The sequence below is a fragment of the Myotis yumanensis genome, unplaced genomic scaffold (genome assembly GCF_028538775.1).
Source record: "Myotis yumanensis isolate MYYU_CA2020_CCGP unplaced genomic scaffold, mMyoYum1.0.hap1 SCAF_3, whole genome shotgun sequence".
Lineage (NCBI taxonomy): Eukaryota > Metazoa > Chordata > Mammalia > Chiroptera > Vespertilionidae > Myotis > Myotis yumanensis.
Genome location: NW_027223754.1, coordinates 99,497,679 through 99,519,566, shown reverse-complemented (window position 1 = coordinate 99,519,566; position 21,888 = coordinate 99,497,679). Strand labels below are relative to the sequence as shown.

The 21,888-nt window shown below is 37.7% G+C and overlaps 1 protein-coding gene across 5 annotated transcripts in view; it reads right to left on the bottom strand.

Moving 5' to 3' along the window:
• The window catches only part of NBEA (neurobeachin), a 975,192-nt gene that overhangs the window by 74,213 nt on the left and 879,091 nt on the right, over positions 1-21,888 (bottom strand). For all 5 annotated transcript variants that reach the window (XM_070409180.1, XM_070409183.1, XM_070409179.1 and 2 more), the window contains one exon: positions 11,604-11,756. In XM_070409180.1, coding sequence (XP_070265281.1) covers positions 11,604-11,756 — 153 coding nt within the window. The remainder of the gene's footprint in view (positions 1-11,603; positions 11,757-21,888) is intronic.

Sequence of the window (21,888 nt, the reverse complement as noted above, 5' to 3'; positions counted from 1 at the left end):
AATGGATATTATTGAAATCCCCCGTGAAATGTTTTGTAATGGATCTATTATTGAAGCTACCTTTGGAAATAGTATATCTATAGATAGTATTAAAAATACATCTAAATGTGCAATTCTTTGTCCAAAAAAATGAACATGTTCAAAAAATTAAATGAAGAAATTTTGGATATACAGTGGGGCCTTGACTAACGAGTTTAATTTGTTCCGAGACCGAGCTCGTTAAGGAGCTCCTTAACTCAAATTACTCTATCAACTCAATGCAAAAAATCAGCTGAGAGACAGCTGGTATCTCAAAAACTTGTTAGTCGGGACACTCGTAAGTCAAGGCCCTACTGTAGTCGATGGATATTTTCACACATATTTGAGTGATAATTCCATTGATTTAACGGATGATGCCGAAAAAGAAAATTTTCCCAGCAAATTTCTTAATAGTATTACTCCTTTGGGAATGCCATGTCATAAATTAAAATTGAAAGTGGGTGCAATCATCCTTCTATTGAGAAATCTAAATAGTAACTGGGGTCTTTGTAATGGTACTAGATTTATTATCAAAAGATTGTGACCTAACATAATCAAAACTGAAGTATTACCAGAATCTGCAGAAGGAGAGGTTGTTCTGATTCCAAGAATTGATTTGTCCCTGTCTGACACTGGCCTCCCATTTAAATTAATCGAAGACAGTTTCCCATGATGCCAGCATTTGCGATGATTATTAATAAATCACAAGGACAAACTCTAGACAGAGTAGGAATATTCCTACCTGAACCCGTTTTCGGACATGGTCAGTTATATGTTACTTTCTCTCTAATTCAAAGAACATTTGACATTAAAGTTAAAGTTGTAAATACTTCATCACAAGGGAAATTAGTCAAGCACTTTGAAAGTGTTTTTACTCTTAATGTGGTATACAGGGAGATATTAGAATAAGTTTAATCAATTTATCAATCATGGTCTCAATGTTGTTTTTATAACTTTTTTTGTTGTTTTTATATCATGTTCTTGTTGTTTGTATATCATGTTTTGTTGTTTTTATATAATGTCTTTGTTGTTGTTATATCATGTTGTTATTGTTTATTTATTAATAAATTTATATATTATTTTCATATACATTTTACTAATTTTCTTTCATCTCTGACACTTCTATTATAGAGAAAGGGCAAATAGCAATATTAAAATATTTCTTCTAATTAGTTCACTTTCAATGTGCATGAATTCATGCACCAGGCCACTAGTTTTATAATAATGAGCATAGAATATTCACTACTCACAATAGCCAAAAAGTAGAAATAACCTAAATATTAGTTAAGCTGATAAATTGATAAACCAAATGTAGTATATTCATATAGTGGAATATTATTCAGTGATAAAAAGGAATGAAGTACTGATACTTTGGTACTATAGGAATGAACCTTGAAAACATTATGTTAAGTGAAAGAAGCCAGTCACAAAAGGCCACATATTATATGATTCCCACTTATATGAAATCTCCAGAATAAGCAAATATATAGAAACAGAAAGCAGATTACTGGTTGCTTCAGATTGGGGGGTGAAGAGGAGCTAAAAAGGTATGAGAATTTGTCTTAGTAGTGTGAAAATGTTTGCAATTAACTGTTTTGATTGTTGCATATATCTGTGATTATAATGAAAACCACTGAATTATATACACTTAAAATGGGTGAGTTGTATTATCTCAATAAAGCTATTTTAAAAAGAAAAAGGAAATAAGTAAGATCACAGCACTCTTTTGCTCAAAGTGCTGCAATGACTTGCATTTTGGTCACAGTAAAAATACAAAGTGCTTTCGATGGCTTTCAAGGTTCAGTTCTCCTCCTGTGTGTTGCCTGCTCATTCCACCCAAACCCAATGGCTTCCTTGCTAAGCACTTTGACCCTGCCACAAATGTCCCTCTGCCTGCAATGCTCTTTGCCCAAGAGTCACCTAGTTTACTCTCCCACATCCTTCAAGCCTTAATTCCAGGAGGGGATCCTGATCGCCCTCCTTGTTTTCCTGATGCCTTTATCTTGCATTACTACTTTTTCCCTATAGTATTGATTACCTTTTAGCATACTACATATTTTACGTATTTATTTACTCTTTATTGTCTGTCTACCTTTGATCAAAAGTAATCTCTGTGACGGCAGGATCTTTGTTCACTGGTGCACTGCAAACATGCACACAGTGCCTGTGATGCTCAGTAATGACCTGTGGACTGAGGAGAGTACAGCACTGCTTGCATTTACTATAGCTGTGTTACTTGTCTGTGTTCCTAACTAGAGTGTGAGTTCCTTCCAGATACTAACCGTGTTGCTCATGCTCGTGTTCCCAGACCCAGAGCAGTATGAAGCGTAAGAAGCCCTTATGACTTAATGACTGGGATAAATGAAGGAACTGTTCTACTCTAGCTTTATTTAGAATAGGATCCATGTCCAATGCTTCCATATGTTTTCCATCATGCCTTATCAGAGCTGGCTCTCAATAAAGATCTAGGTACTGACCAATGTCCAGTTCCAGAGGCAAGGAGAACACAGACGCTCCAAGAGAGAAGGGTGCCTTATTTTGTCCAAGGTGTCATAACAAACAGGTGGCAGAGCAGGCACTCACACACAAGGTATCTATCTGAATATTTTAAGATCCTCTCCTGCAGAAGACTTCCAAAAATTCTTGTTATACTATTTGCTTAAAATTCTTTTGCAAATTTTTACCTATCACAAAAGAAACTTTTTCTTTAAAATATAAAAATCTTTTTTAAAAATATATTTTATTGATTTTTTACAGAGAGGAAGGGAGAGGGATAGAGAGTTAGAAACATCAATGAGAGAGAAACATCGATCAGCTGCCTCCTGCACACTCCCCACTGGGGATGTGCCCGCAACCAAGGTACATGCCCTTGACCGGAACCGAACCTGGGATCCTTGAGTCCGCAGGCTGACACTCTATCCACTGAGCCAAACGGGTCAGGGCTAAAATATGAAAATCTTATAAAGATTGTAAGACAATAAGAGCAGAGCCACATTAAACTCCACTTTCTCTGCCTCAGTGCACCGGGATCTGCTCTGCAGACCAAGAATGTCTTGCATTTGGCCCTGAAGCACCAGGACCTGTGGACTGAGGGCTGGTGGAGATATCAGTGCACATCCATGAGGGCCTTTTTCTAAAATAAATTTTAAAAGGGCAGATTATGATTGATGAACCCAGCATTAGGGTAATGTTATCAGATGTACTTTCTACTTCTGTCCTTTATGAGGCAGTCATATTATAATCATGTTAAAACTGAGCACAGTGCTTTATAAATGTTTCATGAGTGAGTTGGTCATAATTAACCTAGCTTGGTGTGGATAAATTAAACCAATTCTTGATATATGAATTAAATGCATTTAGGATTTATTGAAATGTCTACTAAAAGTGTCTATATCACCTTTCTAGATTTTCTAATGAGACCAAATTTTGAATTTCACAGTTCTTCAGTGAAACACAATCCCTGTCACTGTAATTAAAAAATATATACAACTCTAACCAATTATATATATTATTGCTTATAACTAAAAATACAATAGACTGAAATAAATACATCAATTAAAAATCAAAGTAGGTTTCATTTTTAAACGTGAGAAAAGAAAATGAAGCTTAGACATGTAAAGGCTTCTACAAATGCACCAGATGCTTTTTTAGTCACTGGCAGGAGACAACAAACTTAATCGTCTATACTCAATGATGCCATTCCTTTTCATCATATTATTTTTGTCTTCTTTGCCATGAATTCCTTAGTGACAGCTTAAAAGAATGCTCATGGATACAGAATACTAATCCATACAAAGAAATGAAAACTTTTTGTTACCACTGTGAATGTCATTTCTTTGGTATTTTATACTTTAGGCTTATTACAAAGAATTCTTTCAAATAGCTGAAGATATTCCAATCCAAATTATAATTGTACTAGAGCACAATTTCTGTAAACCTATTTCATAAGAACTAAATCCCATGTGAACTACTCAGTCATATAATAGTAATATCAAAGTATTATTACTTGATAATGTTATAAAATAATATAAAAATAGATGTTGTGTTCATGGAATTAATGAAACTTCATGAAAAATGGAAACATTTTCACATTTTATAATACCACCCAGACTTTGCATATTAGAAAAATATTCATCAAATAAATATTTCTTCAGCATGAAATAAGATATTTAGATAATTTGTTAAATTTTCTAGTTTTAACACAGTTACCTAACATGACATAAGTATAATCATTTCCCATCAGTATGATGGCAAAGCTGACCACAAGCTGGAGAAAAGGAAACTATGGTCAGAGTACAGTGAAGAAACACTTCAAGGTGAAGAAAAGCAGTATAGAAGATGCTGAGACAGGAAAGCAGCTGTAGACACACACCTACATTTTATATCTTTCGTAGCTCTGTTGTTTACAACTGTTCCCAGAGTCAGTGGTTTGTCCTTCAGCTCTACCTCTGATGCAGCCAAGAATGGCTGCTATAGATGTAAAACATTTCCTTTCTAGTCTGTATAGTCTGTTCAAGGAAAACCAAGCGAATAAATCAGATGAATAAACACTTCTCAAGCCACCCTTACTAGCAAGGCACTCTCTACATATGATCGATTCAACCTGGCGCTGCATCCAGTGCTGTGGAGAACCAAGACTGGGGCAGTTTGATTTCCCTAAATATGCAGAATTTTGTGAAAACCTTTCACTCTGTGGCATAAAAGTTTAGTTCACAAGTCTTATTAGATTCATTAATGACTATAAGATAACAGGAATTTGGTTTAGAAGAGAGAAAAATCCCAGTGCTTTACTTCTTTCATTTCTTCACAAATACAAGTTAGAACTTATTACTTATAACAAAAATGTACAATTCATTTCTGAAAATGTTTTATGATAATTTCATAAAAACACAAGTATTTATATCTCATATTTTTGTCAGTTATTAAATTTAAATCTTTTGAATATGTGAGACCAAATCTTTGAGGGACAGTTACTTCACCATATTAGATGAAATTCTTATAGTTCCCTGTGCATTGTATACATAGTTACAGTGATATTAAATGGGAGATATATTTTAAACAAGCACTGTATTGGCCTTAAAGTTTGCCTAGCAGTACTTTAGCTGTTAAAAAGACAAGATATAAGAGGCAAGGGGTATATAAGCACAAGTTAGTCTTGAAATGGTTATGTTAATATTAGGAGTAAGTTATTTAATATATTTTATTTATGCACAATAGAAGTACTCTTAGCAAATATAAATAAAAATAATTTATTAGTCAAAATTTGCATTGGTATATTTTATTCTCTCTTAAAGTAAGAGGGAAAATCTACTTTAAAGTTTAAATTGCTTGGCTTCTGGCCAAGATGGCAGCATAGGTAAATGTGGTATTTGCTTCCTCCCACAACCACATCAAAATTACAACTAAAATACAGAACAACCAACTTTCAGAACTGCCTGAAATCCAGCTGAATGGAATTCCTACAACTATAAAATTAAAGAAGAAGCCACATTGAGACTGGTAGGAGGGGCAGAGATGTGGAACAGCTAGTCTCACACCCATATGTGACAGATAAAAATCAGGAGGGATACCTCAACTGTGGGGATACCCCTTGAGGAGTGAGGGGTCCCAGCCCCACACCAGGCTCCCCAGCCCTGTGTTCCAGTGCCAGAAAGAGAAGTATCTGTAACATCTGGCTATAAAAACCAGTGAGGATTAAGGCTGGGTGACATGGAGGCTGCTAGAGTTGAAGGCAGTTTCTCTTAAAGGTCTGGTGCACAGACTTACTCAGACTAACACCCTCTGAGCTCCAGCACAGGGACAGCAGCTTGAAGGGCACCAGAGACATATGAGGAAGAACTGAATTGTTTGGAATCAGGATGAGAGGTAGTGTGGTAGGTTTCTCCCAGACAGAAGTGCTGGCAGAAGCCACTATTCCTTTGATGAAGCCACCATTCCTCAGCAAACCCTGTATCTCTAGCTAAGTGGGCCAGGCCCAGCACAAGCAGCAGCCAGCCTTGGTTTACAGCTTGGCCTTGCCTGGTCACTTCCAAGACCAGCACAAGAAATAGCCATCTGCAGATCATTTTGTAGTTTATGCCTGGTAGCCTCAGGCAGCACACAGTTGGTGGCTGACCTTAGTCTGTACCTCCTGGGAGGCCCCAAGGCCACCCAGTGGACAGCTTCAGACCACATTGAGTACCACCACTCAATCACCTCCATAAGCAACACACTCCCATACGACTGTCAGCTGATTTCTCAACAGAAACTTTGCAGGCCAGAAGGGAGTGGCAAGAAATATTCAAAGTGATGAAAAGCAAGGGCCTACAACCAAGATTACTCTACCCAGCAAAGCTATCATTTAGAATGGAAGGTCAGATAAAGAGCTTCACAGACAAGAAAAAGCTAAAGGAGTTCATCACCACCAAACCAGTATTATATGAAATGTTAAAGGGTCTTATTTAAAAAGAAGAAAAGAAGACCAAAAATATGAATAATAAAATGGCAATGAATACATATCTATTAACAGTTGAATCTACTAGTACAAACAAAATGAAAAAGCAGTACAGAAACAGACACATACATGCCACTTTTTGTTGGTTGCTGATGGGAGAGGGATTGGGGGCTGAGTGAAAAATGTGAAAGGATAAAGAAGTACAAATTGGTTGTTACAGAATAGTCATGGGGATGTAAAGTAGAGCATAGGGAATATAGTCAATAATATTCTAATAACTAAGTATGGTGCTGGATGGGTGCAGAATTTATTGGGGTGATCACATATTAAATTACTAGAGGCCCAGTGCATGGATTCATGCACCAGTGGGGTCCCTCAGCCTGGCCTGCACTGTCTCACAATCTGAGACCCCTTGGGGGATGTCAGACTACCAGTTTCGGCCCTGCAGGGATCGGGCTGAAACCGGCAGTCCATCACCCGAGGGATATAGCAGTGCAAGAAACCGCAGGCAGCTGGGAAGGAGCCCAACCTGGGCTAGGCACCGCTCCCGCTCATCCCAGCCCTGCTGTGCTTGCTGCTGCTGCCACTGCCATAGAGGCAGGAGAGGCTTGCTTTGCCACAGCTTCACCTGCCAGCGCCAACTATGAGCCCAGCTTCTGGCTGAGTGGTGCTCCCACTGTGGGAGCTCCTGCATTGAGCATCTGTCCCCTGGTGGTCAGTGCACATCATAGCAACTGGTCAACCGGTTGTTTGGTAAACCGGTTGCTTAGGCTTTTATATATATATATATATATAGAGAGAGAGAGAGAGAGAGAGAGAGAGAGAGAGAGAAAGAGAGTATATATATATATAGATAGATAGATAGATAGATAGATAGAGAGAGAGAGAGAGAGATGTAATATCTGGTCACTGGGTTGTAAAGAAATAATATAAAGTTTAAATTGTTTATACCATGCTATTATTTCTCAGGATGTATCTTTCATCTTTCAATAAGTAATCTAGGATTCTCTTAAAACCCAAATAATATGAAACAATTTGGTGAGAATCAGGTATTCCTAAGAAAAGAGATTTTTATTAAAAAGTTTTATGTGGTGATCATATGAATAATGAGATAGGCCAGAGTGACACAGATTAAAACTGAAATGTAGCAGATGATATACTGTATATAGAGAATCCTAAATATCCCACCAAAAACTATTGAACTGATAAATGAATTCAGTAAAGTAGCAGGGTACAAAATAAATATCTAGAAATCAGTTGCATTTTTATATACCAATAATGAACAAAAATTAGGTGCATTTTTATACATCAATAATGAACTATCAGAAAGAAAACAATCCCATTTAAAATTGCATAAAAATTTACCTAGGAATAAATTTAACCACATACACAAAAGATCTATACTTGGAAAATTATAAGACACTGAGGAAAGAAATTGAAGAAGACACAAATAAGTGGGAGATATACCATGTTCATAAATAGGAAAAGTGAACATCATTAAAATGTCCATAGTACCCAAAGCAATCTGTAAACTATCAAGATACCAATGGCGTGCTTCACAGAACTATAATAAATATTCCAAAAATGTATATGGAACCACAAAAGATGCCAAATTGTCACAGCAATCTTGAGAAAAAAGAACAAAGTTGGAGGAATCATGTAACCTGATATCAAACTATACTACAAGGCCATAGTAATCAAAACAACATGGTACTGGCATAAAAACAGACAAAAATCACTGGAACAGAATAGAAAACCCAGAAATAAAACCACACCTCTATTGTCAATTAATATTTGACAAAGGAAGCACAAACATACAATGGGGTAAGATAGTCTCTTCAATAGATGGTTTTGGGAAAACTGGAAAGATAATGCGCAAAAAAAAAAAAAAATGAAATTAGACCACCTTCTTACACCATATAATGATATGAATTTCCACTCATCTTTTACTTTTCTTTTTCTGACCTCAAGGCTCAAGGTCCTGGCTTCTGATTACAAGACATGTTTCCTTACCTTCTCCGCACCCTTCTCCCTTTATACAACTCCTCATGCCACCATTTCCTCTATCCCGGAGATTATGGATAAGAACACTCTTATTTTGAAAAGTAGGTGATATTTGGCAAGGTAATTTACCTCACTAGGTTTCAGGATGATAATTATTTCAAAAGATTTTTTGAGGATGTACCTGAAACTCTAGTACAGTATATCACTAAGAATAAACACTCACAAAATGGCATAGGCCACAAGCACTATCAGCACCATTATCTTATCTTGGTTAACATTAATATTGAGTTGGCTCAAGACCATCCCTGGATCATAGGGAATGGTGACTAAAATTAGTGTTTCCATCCTGATTTGCAGCAGTTGCCAGCAGTAAGTCTTAGAATGAGGAAGATAGAGAAAAAAATTGTAGGCAAGGGCACCAAGGAGAGTATTCTAGGCCAGGCACATAGCTACCTATTTATATGTAAGAAAATGTCTAAATTTGACACTGTTTATAGAAACATTCCACTTACTAATGGTAGGACTTTATTTTATGTTTCAGTACATAACTCCCAAACCTGGAATTGATTAATGAAACCTGAGGTAGAAGATTGTCACTCTCTACCAAAGCTACAAAGTTTATGTTTCTTCTAGGGCCTCCATTAGCACTTGACTGACTCTTATTTATCATAAGAAAATTGATTGAAATTGATTACCTGATTTTGTAGACTAGAGGAGATTATGAGCAACAAATTCTAATAGTCTGGTTATTAAAGGAAAGTGTGGTGATAACTGACAATCTAAAGAAGAATAATAGAAAAACAATAGGTATAGGATGATATCACTTCATGAAATAATAATGGGTACTCATGACAAGAAAGAGAAGTTTAATCCTTTGCATCAGAGGTTAGAGAACCAATAGTAATAAATTTTAGAAAAATGACTATAACAATATTTCTAAAAGTTATCATGTAGTTATAAAAATATAGAAACTTCTTTTATTTGAAAAGTTTATTTAGTTGGATTTCATTATCTTCTAACATACTAGATCAGTGGTTCTCAATCTTCTGGCCCTTTAATTACAGTTCCTCATGTTGTGACCCAACCATAAGATTATTTTTGTTGCTACTTCATAACTGTAATGTTGCTACTGTTATGAATCGTAATGTAAATATCTGATATGCAGGATGGTCTTAGGCGACCCCTGTGAAAGGGTCGTTCGACTGCCAAAGGGGTCGCGACCCACAGGTTGAGAACCGCTGTACTAGATGAATGAAGCATTTTCTGCAGGTTTTGTCAAGAGTGTATGGTCTTGCTTATCTAGTTTATATTAATAATAATTATTTGATGATTTCTCATCCATAATAATTAGTATTTTCCCCTACCATCCACAAAATTCTTTGTCCGATGCTACTCTGGGGATGTTTTTTTAGAAGCACAACTGCCTTTTCTCTTTCAATTAGGTATATCATTAATAAAGGGCATATGAACTTCTTTCAGTAATGAAGAACACAAAGGTTGTATCTATAGTGAATCATGAATTAATTTTTTATTAAAATATATCCAAAAGTGTTTTAACATCCAGGAAACAGATGAAGAGATGCTCAAACATCATTAGTCATTAATGAAATGCAAACTAAAACTATGAGATATTACTTCACACCCACTAGAATGGCTATAGTAACAACAACAAAAAAACAGTCATGAAGATATAGAGGAACTAGAACCATCATCATGCATTGATAGTGGGAATGTAAGGTGCTATAGTCACTTTGCAAGGCAGTTAAGCAATTTCCTAAAAGGTTAAATATAAATTTACCATATAAGTCACCAATTCCACCCCTAGGTAGCAATGAAACATATGTCCATATAGATATCCATATGTGAATGTATTATGCATAATAACCCAAAAGTGGAAGCAACCCAAGTGTTCATCACCTGATAAATGGATAAACAAAATATGGTTTATCCATACAATGGAATACCACTATGCAAAAAAGAGAAACAAAGTACTGATAGTCATTAAGACACAGATGAATTGTATAACTATGCTAAGTGAAAGAAATCAAACACAAAAGAACACATATTGTATGGTTCTATTCTCATAAAATGACCAGAAAAGGCAAACCTATTAAGATAGAAAGTAGATTGATGCTTGCCTGGGGCTTGAGGTGGGCATGGGATCTTTGAGGTGATGGAAATGTTCTAAAATTATATTGTAATGATGGTCACATAACTCTAAATTTATTAAAAATCATTAAATTCCATGCTGAAAGCAAATGAATTTTATGATAAATAATGGATTTTAATAAGGTATCACCATTTTACAGGTGAGAAATGTGAGGGACAGAGATATTCTCAATTACCCAGGACAATGAAACTAGTAAATTGCAAAGATCAGATTCAAGAGCAGAAAATTTCTAAACTCCAATTCATACTCTTCTCAACACACCTATTAGTACTTATTAATAATTAGCACCCACATGAAAACTTTTGTTCAATCAGTTGAGTTCAACAGAATGAGCACAGAAAAAGTGATCCAACAATTTTTGGCGACTTTGCTTGCCTGAGTGACTAGTTTGGACCTGACTTAAAAACATGTTAAAATCATTTAGATTATTACATTTTTTTATTTGAACACCCTGGCATCTATCATACAGATTTAAAGAGTAACAACATTTTCCCAAAGAATGTTTTCTAGATGGGTGTTCTCTTAAAGTCAGTATATTACACTGTAAGCTATGTTTCACAGCTTATAATTTTCTCCACATAAATATGTTCTAAATTAAATTATTTTGTTTTGAATAATTTATGAGTGAAAAAGAAAGCATATTTAGTCAGTAGAGAAAAATAAGGAGTGGGAATTTATTTTAAGCATTTTAGAATATGTCATATTAGTCAACAGATGCTCATCTGATTGTCTTCTCCTAAGAGAGCAAATATAACTAAGTTACCATTCCTTTATTAGTCCTCATGAAAGGAATATCCACTCTACAATAGAGAATGCTGTCAAAAGACAACAATAAAATGTTTTATTTTTCCTCTTAAATTTTTAACCTTACACTTATAAATGTTAAATGACAATTTTTTAATAGTTAGAAACAAAATAAAACTACAGAGTATTTTTATTTTTTGGTGACTGCTGAAGCAAAAACAAAATCTCTCTTACCATCCTGTTGATCCTTACAAAGTCTTCAGGTTTTTTTGCCCAAGGGGGAAGGTCAACATTATTTATCACCACTTCATCTTCTCTGACTCCAAGACTATATCCATTACTGTTGACAAACATCTCTGGTAGGTAATAGAACTCTGGAATCAGTTCCTGCCGAAAATAAAAATGTAGCATATTAAACCACTTTAAAAATCAGTTGAATAACACTATTAATTTATAATTTAACTAAATGGAATTAAATACTTTACTTAAATCTAATATTTTATTACTTTATTTTATTCTTAATTTAATTTTATTTAGATAAGAATCTAGGAAGACAAACATTTTTCTTGAATTTGCTTGATAAGTTATCTTTATAAGATTTTCAATCTTTTCTTGCCACAAATTAGTTAAAATTTTATTATTATAAAATCAATAATAGTTCACAATAGCATTAGTAAAGAAATATATAAGGCTATATTTACAAGTCTATGCTGTTTAGTAAACTTTGCTGAATATTATTAATGAAATATTTAAATTAAAAAAAAGTTTTTGCCAGTATTGGTTAAAAATCATGTCTCCTACTATTTTTATGACTATAGTGGCAATTACAATGCATAATTTCTATAAAGAGATTCAGTTTTATTTTTTGATTTTGCAAAATAAGTTATTTTTATACACACTAATAAACACAGTGGGTATAAAGATAATATGCAGCATAATAAGTTTTTTTAATAGTTTTTTTAAATTTTGTTTTATTGCTTAAAGTATTACAAAGAGTATTACATATGTCTCTTCTCCCCCCCCCCCCCCCCCCGCCCTTGACCTTCCCCTGGCTTCCTCTACCCACCAGTGTCTTGTGTCCATTGGTTATGCTTATATGCATGCATACAAGTCCTTGGGTTGGCGGCGGGGGGGGTGGGAGGGAGGAGTAAGAGATCAGCATAATAAGTTTTACATGTTTAATGCATGACACCTGAATAGTAAGTTCTTAATAAATTAGATGCAAAGAAAACTTGTGTTACCTGCATATAAGAAAGATATTAACAAATGGGATCAAGGCAAATGTGGTTGATGTACAAAGTCTAACATGTGGTTTTTGTCACTTCAGAATAAATCTGATATCGAAATGAACTGATTTTGTGACCCTAAAAGTTTTTATTTGTTGTGCTTTTTTTATAGCAACTGGAGAAAATGAAAACAAAAAAACCCCACTGAAGTTGTTATGTATACCATCTATACCATGAAAAAAATACTGATCTTTTCCAATACCAAGATGAGAATTAAATTAATTTTAAAATATATTGTGAAAAGCATAAGGACATTTATTTGTGTGATATAATCAAACCTTACTTAGTCTTGTATAGTGATAAATATCAAATTTTTAAAGACTACCAGACACTGAGGTCTTCAAATAAATTGGATTCTTAAGCCCCCCGAAAAATCATACACAAAAGCTTTCAGTCAAGATGATAGAGTAGCTAAACTGAGTACTCACCTCCTCCCACAACCACATCAAAATTACAACTAAACTACAGAACAACCATCATTAAGATTTACCTGAAATCTAGCTGAACAGAAGTCCTATAGCTAGGATATAAAGAACAAGCCCCATAGAGATTGGTAGGAAGGGCAGAGATGTAGAACAAGCCAGTTCACACCCAAGTGTGGCAGTTAAAAATCAGGAAGGTTATCTCAGCTGTGGCAGTTCCCCCTAAGGAGCGAGTGGTCCCAGCACCACACCCAAACCCCCAGCCCAGTATTCTAGTGCCAGGAAGAGAAGTCTCCATAACAGCTGGCTATGGAAAACCAGTGGGATTGTGGCTGAGTGAGAAAGAAGGCTACTGAAGTCCAAGGAGGTTTTTTTTAAAAGGCCGAAGCACAGACTTACTCAAACTCATTCTCTCTGAGCTCTAAGTGCTAGGTCAGCATCTTGAAAGGCTCCAGGGACATATGGTGAGGAATTTAATTGTCAGGCATCAGGGTAAGAGCTGGAGGGGCAGCTTTCTTCCAGACAGAAGTGCTCACAGAAACCATTGTTCATTTGCTGAGCCCTCCCTGAAAGAGCCTGCAGGCAGGTCCCATATCTGAGTGTCTGTCAACCTATCTAATAGTGTTTACCCTGCTCTAGTGATTCCCTGAGATCCCATTGCACACAACTAGCCAGCCCACACAAGCCATTTCCAGAGGTTTTTCCATACAAATGACCTGTCTTGATGCATGCTTCAAACTTTTTAAAAATTTCTCAAACAAGCAGCATCTGGCCTCTGTATACCCCATACCTCTTGCTAAGTGGAAACCCTCCTTGGGTTGCAGCTTGGCTTCTCCCAGGCACCTCAAAGTCCAGGAGAAGTAGCAGCCATCTTCAGATCACTCTATAGCTCATGCCAGGTGGCCCTGGGCAGGGTATAGGCAGAAGCTGACCTTGGCCTGTACCTCCTGGGAAGCCCCAGATCCAGTGCACATGGGAGACAGCTTCAGACCACACTGAAGCACCACACAACTACCTCCATGAGTGACACACTCAAGGGGTGGACTCAGTGAACACCAGAGCTGTGCTGAAGGAAGTCTTGCTCCATCGGGTGGGCCTCTACACTGTAGATCCATATCAGTAGTCCAGGCCAGTCCCTGCAGCCAATTTACCTGGGGGTAAATCCTTCCCATTGCTGTGCCAATAACAACGGAGGCTCAACTACAACAGCAGGGTGTATACAGCCCACACTGGGTGTACCTGTAGTTCCCAGGGAGGCTGTGCCACTGGGCCCTACAGGACACCTACTACATAAGACCACTCTACCAAGAATGGGAGATATAGCAACTCTACCTAATACATAGAAATAAACACAGAAAGTCAGCCAAAATGAAGAGACAAAGAAACATGTCACAAATGAAAGAACAGAACACAACTCTCCCCCTAAAACTAAACAAAGTGAAAACAATCTACCAGATGCAGAGGTCTAAACACTGCTTATAAAAATGTTCAATGAACTTAGGGGAAGAGTAGATGAACTTAGTGATAACTTCAACAAAGAGATAGAAACCATAATTTGGAGATAGAAAATATAAAAACCAGATATGAAGAAAATGATAACTGAAATGAAGCATATATTACAGAGAATCAATCAATAGCAGAGTAGATGAAACAGAGAATCAAATCAGCAATCTGGCAGATAAGGAAGCAGAAAACAGAACAGCAAAAAGAAAAAAAGAACTTTAAAAAATGAGGAGACTTTAAGGAGCCTCTGGGAAAACATCAAGCATACCAACATTCGCATCATGGGGGTGCTGGAATAAAAAGAGAGAGAGCAAGTAAGTGAAAACTTATTTGAAAAAATAATGACAGAAAACTTCCCTAATTTGGTGAAGGAAGTAGACACACAAGACCAGGAAGCACAGATAGTTCCAAATAAGATGAACCAAAGGAGGCCCACACCAGGACATATCACAATTAAAATGCCAAAGGTTACAGACAAAGAGAATTTTAAAAGCAACAAGAGAAAGGCAGTTAGTTATCAACAAGGGAGCTTTCATAAGACTGTCAGTTAGTTTCTCATAAAAAACTTTGCAGTTCAGAAGGGATTGGCATGAAATATTCAAAGTGATAAAAAGCAAGGACCTACAATCTAAATTACTATACCCAGCAAAGCTATTGAAGGGCAGATAAAGAGCTTCCCACACAAGAAAAAAAACACAAAGAGTTCATTACCACCAAACCATTATTAAAGAAATGTTAAAGGGTCTTCTTGAGAGAAAAAGAAGAAGAAGAAGAAGAAGAAGAAGAAGAAGAAGAAGAAGAAGGGATCAAAACTATGAATAATAAAATGGAAATAAATATATATCTATCAATAATTACTGTAAATGCAAATGGATTACATATCTATCAACAATTACTTTAAATGCTCTAATCAAAAGACATATAGTAGCTGAATGACTAACAAAGCAAGACCATTACATATGCTGCCTACAAGAGATTCACTTCAGATCAAAAGACCTATAAGAGACTGCAGGTAAAGGAACGGAAAAAGATATTTCATGAAAATGGAAACAACGAAACAAGAAAAAAAAGCTGGGGTTTAGCAAAACGTATACCAGACAAAACACATTTTAAACAAAGGCTATAATAAGAGACAAAGAAGGACCCAGCAACTCCATTTCTGGGCATTTATACAAAGAACCCAAAACACTAAATGACAAAGAAACACTGAGTGGCCAGATTATTATGACCACCTGACATTTGTAGGCAAATTAGCCGTACCCTGCATCGTATGGGATATGGAAGCCGAAGGCCTGCTTGAACACCTTTGCTGTCTGCAGTTACCAAGATAAAATATCTCCAATTCGCACAGGAACACAAGGATTGGACAGTTGAGCATTGGAAAAAAGGCATGTAGTCCGATGAATCATGTTTTCAGTTCATCATGCAGATGGCAGAGTGAGAATTTGGCAGAAACAGCATGAAAGCATGCACCCCACATGCATGAGTACAACCCTTCAAGCTGGTGGGGGTAGTGTTATGGTTTGGGGCATGTTTTCCTGGCATGATTTGGCCCCTTTAATTCATGTGGAACAACCTCTGAATAGCACAACATACCTAAGTATCATTGCTGATCAGGTTCATCCTATCATGTTGATGGCGTATCCCAATGGAGACGGCTTCTTCCAACAAGACAATGTGCCATGCCACAGTGCTCATATTGTGCAGGAGAGGTTTCAAGAACATGAGGGAGACTTTACCTTGCTTAGGTGGCCCCCACAATCACCAGATCTCAATCTAATTGAGCATTTGTGGGACAAAATTAAAAGAGCCATCAGGCAGCTGGTCCCACAACCATCAAATCTCACAGAACTGGACAGTGCTATTCATCAGCCATGGTGTCAGATTCCTCGCATCACCTTTCAACATCTCGTGGAGTCAATGCCAAGAAGAATCGCCGCAGTATTGAAGGCAAAGGTGGCCCAATGAAGTGCTGATGGGATGGTCATAATAATCTGGCCACTCAGTGTGTGTGTGTGTGTGTGTGGGTGTGTGTGTGTGTATAAATATATATATATATATATATATATATATATATATATATATATATATATATATATCCCACGTTCAAAGGCTGTTAAATCATGTTGTTTACCCATATCTTCAGAAAAAAATCACTTCTACTGTCGTGGTAAACAACCTGCTTCCCTATTTATAATGGTCTGGCCCTTTAGCAACTTCAGCGCAAAATTATAGCTAATTTGCCTACAAATATCAGGTGGTCATAATAATCTGGCCACTCAGTGTATATGCATCTACATGTTCACTGCAGCATTATTTACAATAGCCAAGATATGGAAGCAACCTACCTAAGTGTCCATCAATAGATGAATAAATAAAGAAGTAGTGCATATATACAATGGAGTATGACTCAGCCATAAAAAAGAATGAAACATTGTCATCTTGTAACAACATGGATGGACCTAGAGTGTTTTGTGTTGAATGAAATAAGTCAGACAGAGACAGACAAATATCATGGCAATCTAAAAAAAAAATAATAATAAAATAAAAATAAAAGAACAAACAGAACAGAAATAGACTCATAGATAGAGAGGACATTTTGACAGTTGCCATATGGGAAGGGAGTTGGGGAGACTGAGTGAAAAAAAGGTGAAGAGATTAAAAAGTACAATTTTGTAGTTACAGTCATGGGGATGTAAAGTACGGAATATAGTCAATAATATTATAATAACTATGTAGGTTGTCAGAAGGGTACTAGATTTATCAGAGTAATCACTTCGTAAGTTATATAAATGTCTAATCACTGGATGGCATATCTGAAACTAATATAATACTCTATGTCAACTGTAATTGAAAAAGAAAAAATAGTTTTTAAAAAGAGAGTGCATAGGGGAAAGAAATGCTTTCTTTTCATGGGTTCTCCTGCCAAAACCAACATTTTGCTGTGATAGCATAAGTGGATGTGTTTTTTAATAATGCTTTGTGAAAAACCTAATCATCATCCATTCTTATGATGACAAATCTCAACCATAAGAAAAATATAACAACACTTATTTTCTCCAGCATTATGGGAGCATGAACAGTCATATAAATTAATTTTCTGGATAAGTGGAGCTTAGATTTTTAAGAGTCATAGTTTTTATTCTACTTAAACCATTTAAGTATAAGTCTTTCTAAAATCTATTACATAATTCCCTGATTATTTATTTACACAAATAGTAAAGTTTGAGTCAAGCACTGTGATAGATACTAAGAAAACAAACAAACAAAAAAAGTGCACAAGACTTGTCCTTACCTTCAAGAAATGCATGTCTGTTCTATGGGGCAGATATATAAACAGATGGTTGTAAGAGACAACAACAACAGCTGTGAGAGAAGTATAAATGCAGTGCAAGGGAGCAGAGAGAAAAGCAGGGAACCCTGGGCAAATCAGGAGATACTTCATTGGCAATGAGACATTTGAGTTTGAATATGCCTATGCTAGAGACTGGGGAAAGGGTGGGGAGATCATCAAGGAGTATCCTACAGGAGTGGCAAGAACTGAGTATGAGCAGAGTATATACACTAATAAAAGAGAAACATGGTAATTGGCGTACAACGGCTACCCTTCCCATTGGCTAATCACGGGCAATATGCAAATTAGCTGTCAGCAAAGATGGCGGTTAACTGCCAACCAAGATGGCGGCTAATTTGCATATTGCCGGCAGGATGGGGCAGCGCCATCGTGCCTGCCCTTCCCCCATCCAGGCCTGCTATCTGTGACCTGGATGGCGGGTGACCGCAGCTGTCCCCTACTGGCCAGGACCCCAACCGGCTCTCCCACCAGCAGACCGGGGCTGTCCTGGCGGCTTCGGCTTCCGCCCGCAGTCATGCCCCCCAGACCCGTTGCTGCCAGCAGACCAAGGCTGGGGAGGCAGAGGCCCCCAACCCGCTCCCCCGGCAGACTAGGGCTGCTGCAATCGCCCGCTCTCACTCCCTAACCCGCCTGATCGCCCCCGACCCACTCCCGCTGGCAGACCAGGACTGGCGGATAACCCTGGACCCGCATTCCCCCGGGCAGACCCCAGCTGGCGGGGCGGCTGTGGCGTCCACCCGCAGTCATGCCCCCAACCCGCGAGAGTGGGGAGAGGGTGGGGGGAGGGGGCGATTACCCTCACTTACGCCCCCAACCAGCTGGCAGATGGGGGCTGGCGAGTTGCCCGGGACCCGCATTCCCCTGTGTGCACCTGCCGGTGGGATCGCAGCAGCGATCACAGAGCAGGAAAGGGCGGCCTGCAGCCAGCCCCCCTGTGTGCCTTTCCCTAGGTAGCCCTGGGGATCCCACAGTAGGGAAGGGCGCCCCACCCTAGCCACAGCTCCGGGGAGAGTACAACATGCAGTGGAGGCCAAGAGCCTGAGTGATCAACAGAGAGGGGCGCCTGCTTGAAGCCTTCAGGGTGTGGCTGGTGGTAGGCCTCCAGCAGACGCGCACACACACACACACACACAGACACACAGCGCCTACTCTGAGCTTCCAATGTGGTTGGGAGCAGACCACCAGTGGACACACACACCCGGCAACTGCTCGGAGCCTATGTGGTGGGGCTGGGAGCAGGCCCCCAGCAGACACACACACACACACACACACACACACACACACACGGGGATGGCTGCACCGAGCCTCTGCTGCCAGACTGTGGCCATCAGTAGGACATCCACTGAGGGCTCTCAGTCTGAGGGGCAGGCTTGGCTGAGGGAACCCCATCCCCCAGTGCATGAATTTCGTGCACCGGGCCTCTAGTCTATAATAATAAAAGGGTAATATGCTAATTAGACTGGATGTCATTCCAGATGTCCTTCCTGATGAAGGCGGGGCTGGAGGGAAGCCAGTGCCAGCAGCCGGAGGAAGGAAGGCCTACTCTTACATGAATTTTCATGCATCAGGCCTCTAGTATGATATATTAGGGGATAGATCAAGATGGGAACAAGATGGTGAAGGAAGTTGTATGCCAAGCTAGGGTGTTTGGATTTTGCCTTGTTAGTAACATTTTTTTTAAATATTGTGGTTTATTGTGACTTTATTTTATTTTGTTAATATATTTTTATTGATTTTAGAGAGAAAGGGAGAGGGAGAGAGAGATAGAAACATCAATGATGAAGGAGAATCATTGATCGACTGCCTCCTGCATGCCCCACACTGGGGATCAAGCCCGAAACTCAGGCATGTGCCCTTGACTGGAATCAAACCCGGGACTCTTCAGTCCATGGACTGATGCTCTATCCACTAAGCCAAACTTGTGAGGGCTTAATGGTAACAATTTTAAAGAGGACTTATTGACATGATCAATTTTGTTTCAAAGCAAGACATTGTATGACAAAACGGAAGACAGATTAGAAAGAGGAAAGACTAGAGGGACATATGTGTGTGAGTAGAGAAGAGGAACCAGCAGCAGCAAGGAGAACAGGAGGGAAGAAGGAAGGGAAGTTGCTAGTTGTGGCAAGTAAGGGGTTTTATTGTGGAACTTTATCAAGGAGGTGTAATATGCAACGTAAGTGAGGATAAGTAAATAAAGTTAAGACACTGAGGGTGAGAAGAAGGAGAAGAAGAAGAAAGAAGGAAGAAGGAAGAAGGAAGAAGGAGGAAGGAGGAAGGAAGAAGGAAGAAGGAGGAAGGAGGAAGGAAGAAGGAAGAAGGAAGAAGGAAGAAGGAAGAAGAAGAAGAAGAAGAAGAAGAAGAAGAAGAAGAAGAAGAAGGAGAAATTAGATGGCTCACACCGAGAGGCAAATATATGTTAACAATAAACTGTGTACAATATAACAAGACCGCATTGAATTGTGGGAAAGGAGAATGACAGTGAAATTAATATAAATTAATGTAAATTTTTAGTGACTTGAATGTTAAAAGGGAAATTGAGGAGGGCTGAAAGAAAAATTAATAGGTAAACAAACAGCCTTATTTGCAAAAAATTATATAGCTTAGCTAGTGGATAAGACAGGGGTAAAAGGATGCTTCAGCAATATTAGATCAGCAAGGATTATAAGGAGTCAATTTCTGGGCTGGGTAAGCATGACAGCTAGTATCATATTGCACTAAAGAAACAATGTGGTAAAGGTGTGTGGTCTCTAATTAGGAGGCAGAAGTAAAGTATCATTGCTATTCTCACATATTTGTACTCAATCAGAAATGCATAATGGTTACAAATTAAATGTTTTTATTTCCCTAAAATTCAAATGTTGAAATAATTAATTGGATGAGAACATGTGTTGTTAGAGTTCTGAGAGAGCTTGCTCCTTTTTGCCATGTGAGAACATAGCAAGAATATGGCCCTGTATGAACCAGGAAACAGGCTCTCACCAGACACATAACCTGACTATGTGGGTGCCCTGATCCAGCTTCCAGAGCTGCAAAAGATAAATTTCTGTTGTTTATAAGCTACCAACTTTATGGTAATATATAGCAGCCCAAACTAACCAAGATAATAATTGTTAACTTGTTATTTCAATCCATTAAGATAAAACATACACTTTTCTTTTGAGCTTGCTCTCACTATTTGGTAAAAGATGTAGAGAAGATAAAGAACATTGCTATTTGCAAATTACCCATTTTGTATAACACTAAATAGCAATAGCATCCCAAATGGTCAAAAGAGGAAAAGGAACATAAGCCCATGTAGCTGCCGGTTGGGGTGTAATAGGCTCTTGGAAGTCAGGGATTTCCCTACTGCCTTTCATGTTGTTTGTATTCATGTCCTATCTCTAGAACTAGACGATATAAGATTCCTTGAGGACAGAGGAGGGTATATATATCCATGTGGATAGAGCAGCATGTGTATTTTTAAAAACAGCCCAGTCAATTTAGCTTTAACTTTCTTAGTGCTCTAATATTTTTCACATATTATTTTTCATTCGTTCCTTGCAATAGGGTCATATAAAATATGTGGTTACTTACCATTATAATAGTATTTCACTGAATATCATTAAATTAGATTCAGAAAGGCATAAGAAACCTAGAGTTTATTTTAACAAAAATTTGAGCTAAAACAGATTTTAAGCCTTATATTTTGAGGTTTATATATTGTTGAATTCCCCCATAGTTCTTGGTGATATACTTTGTATACAGCAGGTGCTCATTAAATATTAAACTACTGAAGATATTAGATAAGTTATTTTAATATAAGTAGAAATCTTCTGGGGAATGTGTTGGGAGAATGCTTCAAGACAGGAAAAAGCCAATGAAGCAGTTTATTAAATAAAAGTGTAGGAGGAGCCTAGAAATAAAATGTGTTACTCTTGAGGGGAAATTTTGCAGTTTTTAAAAAAGTTATCTTG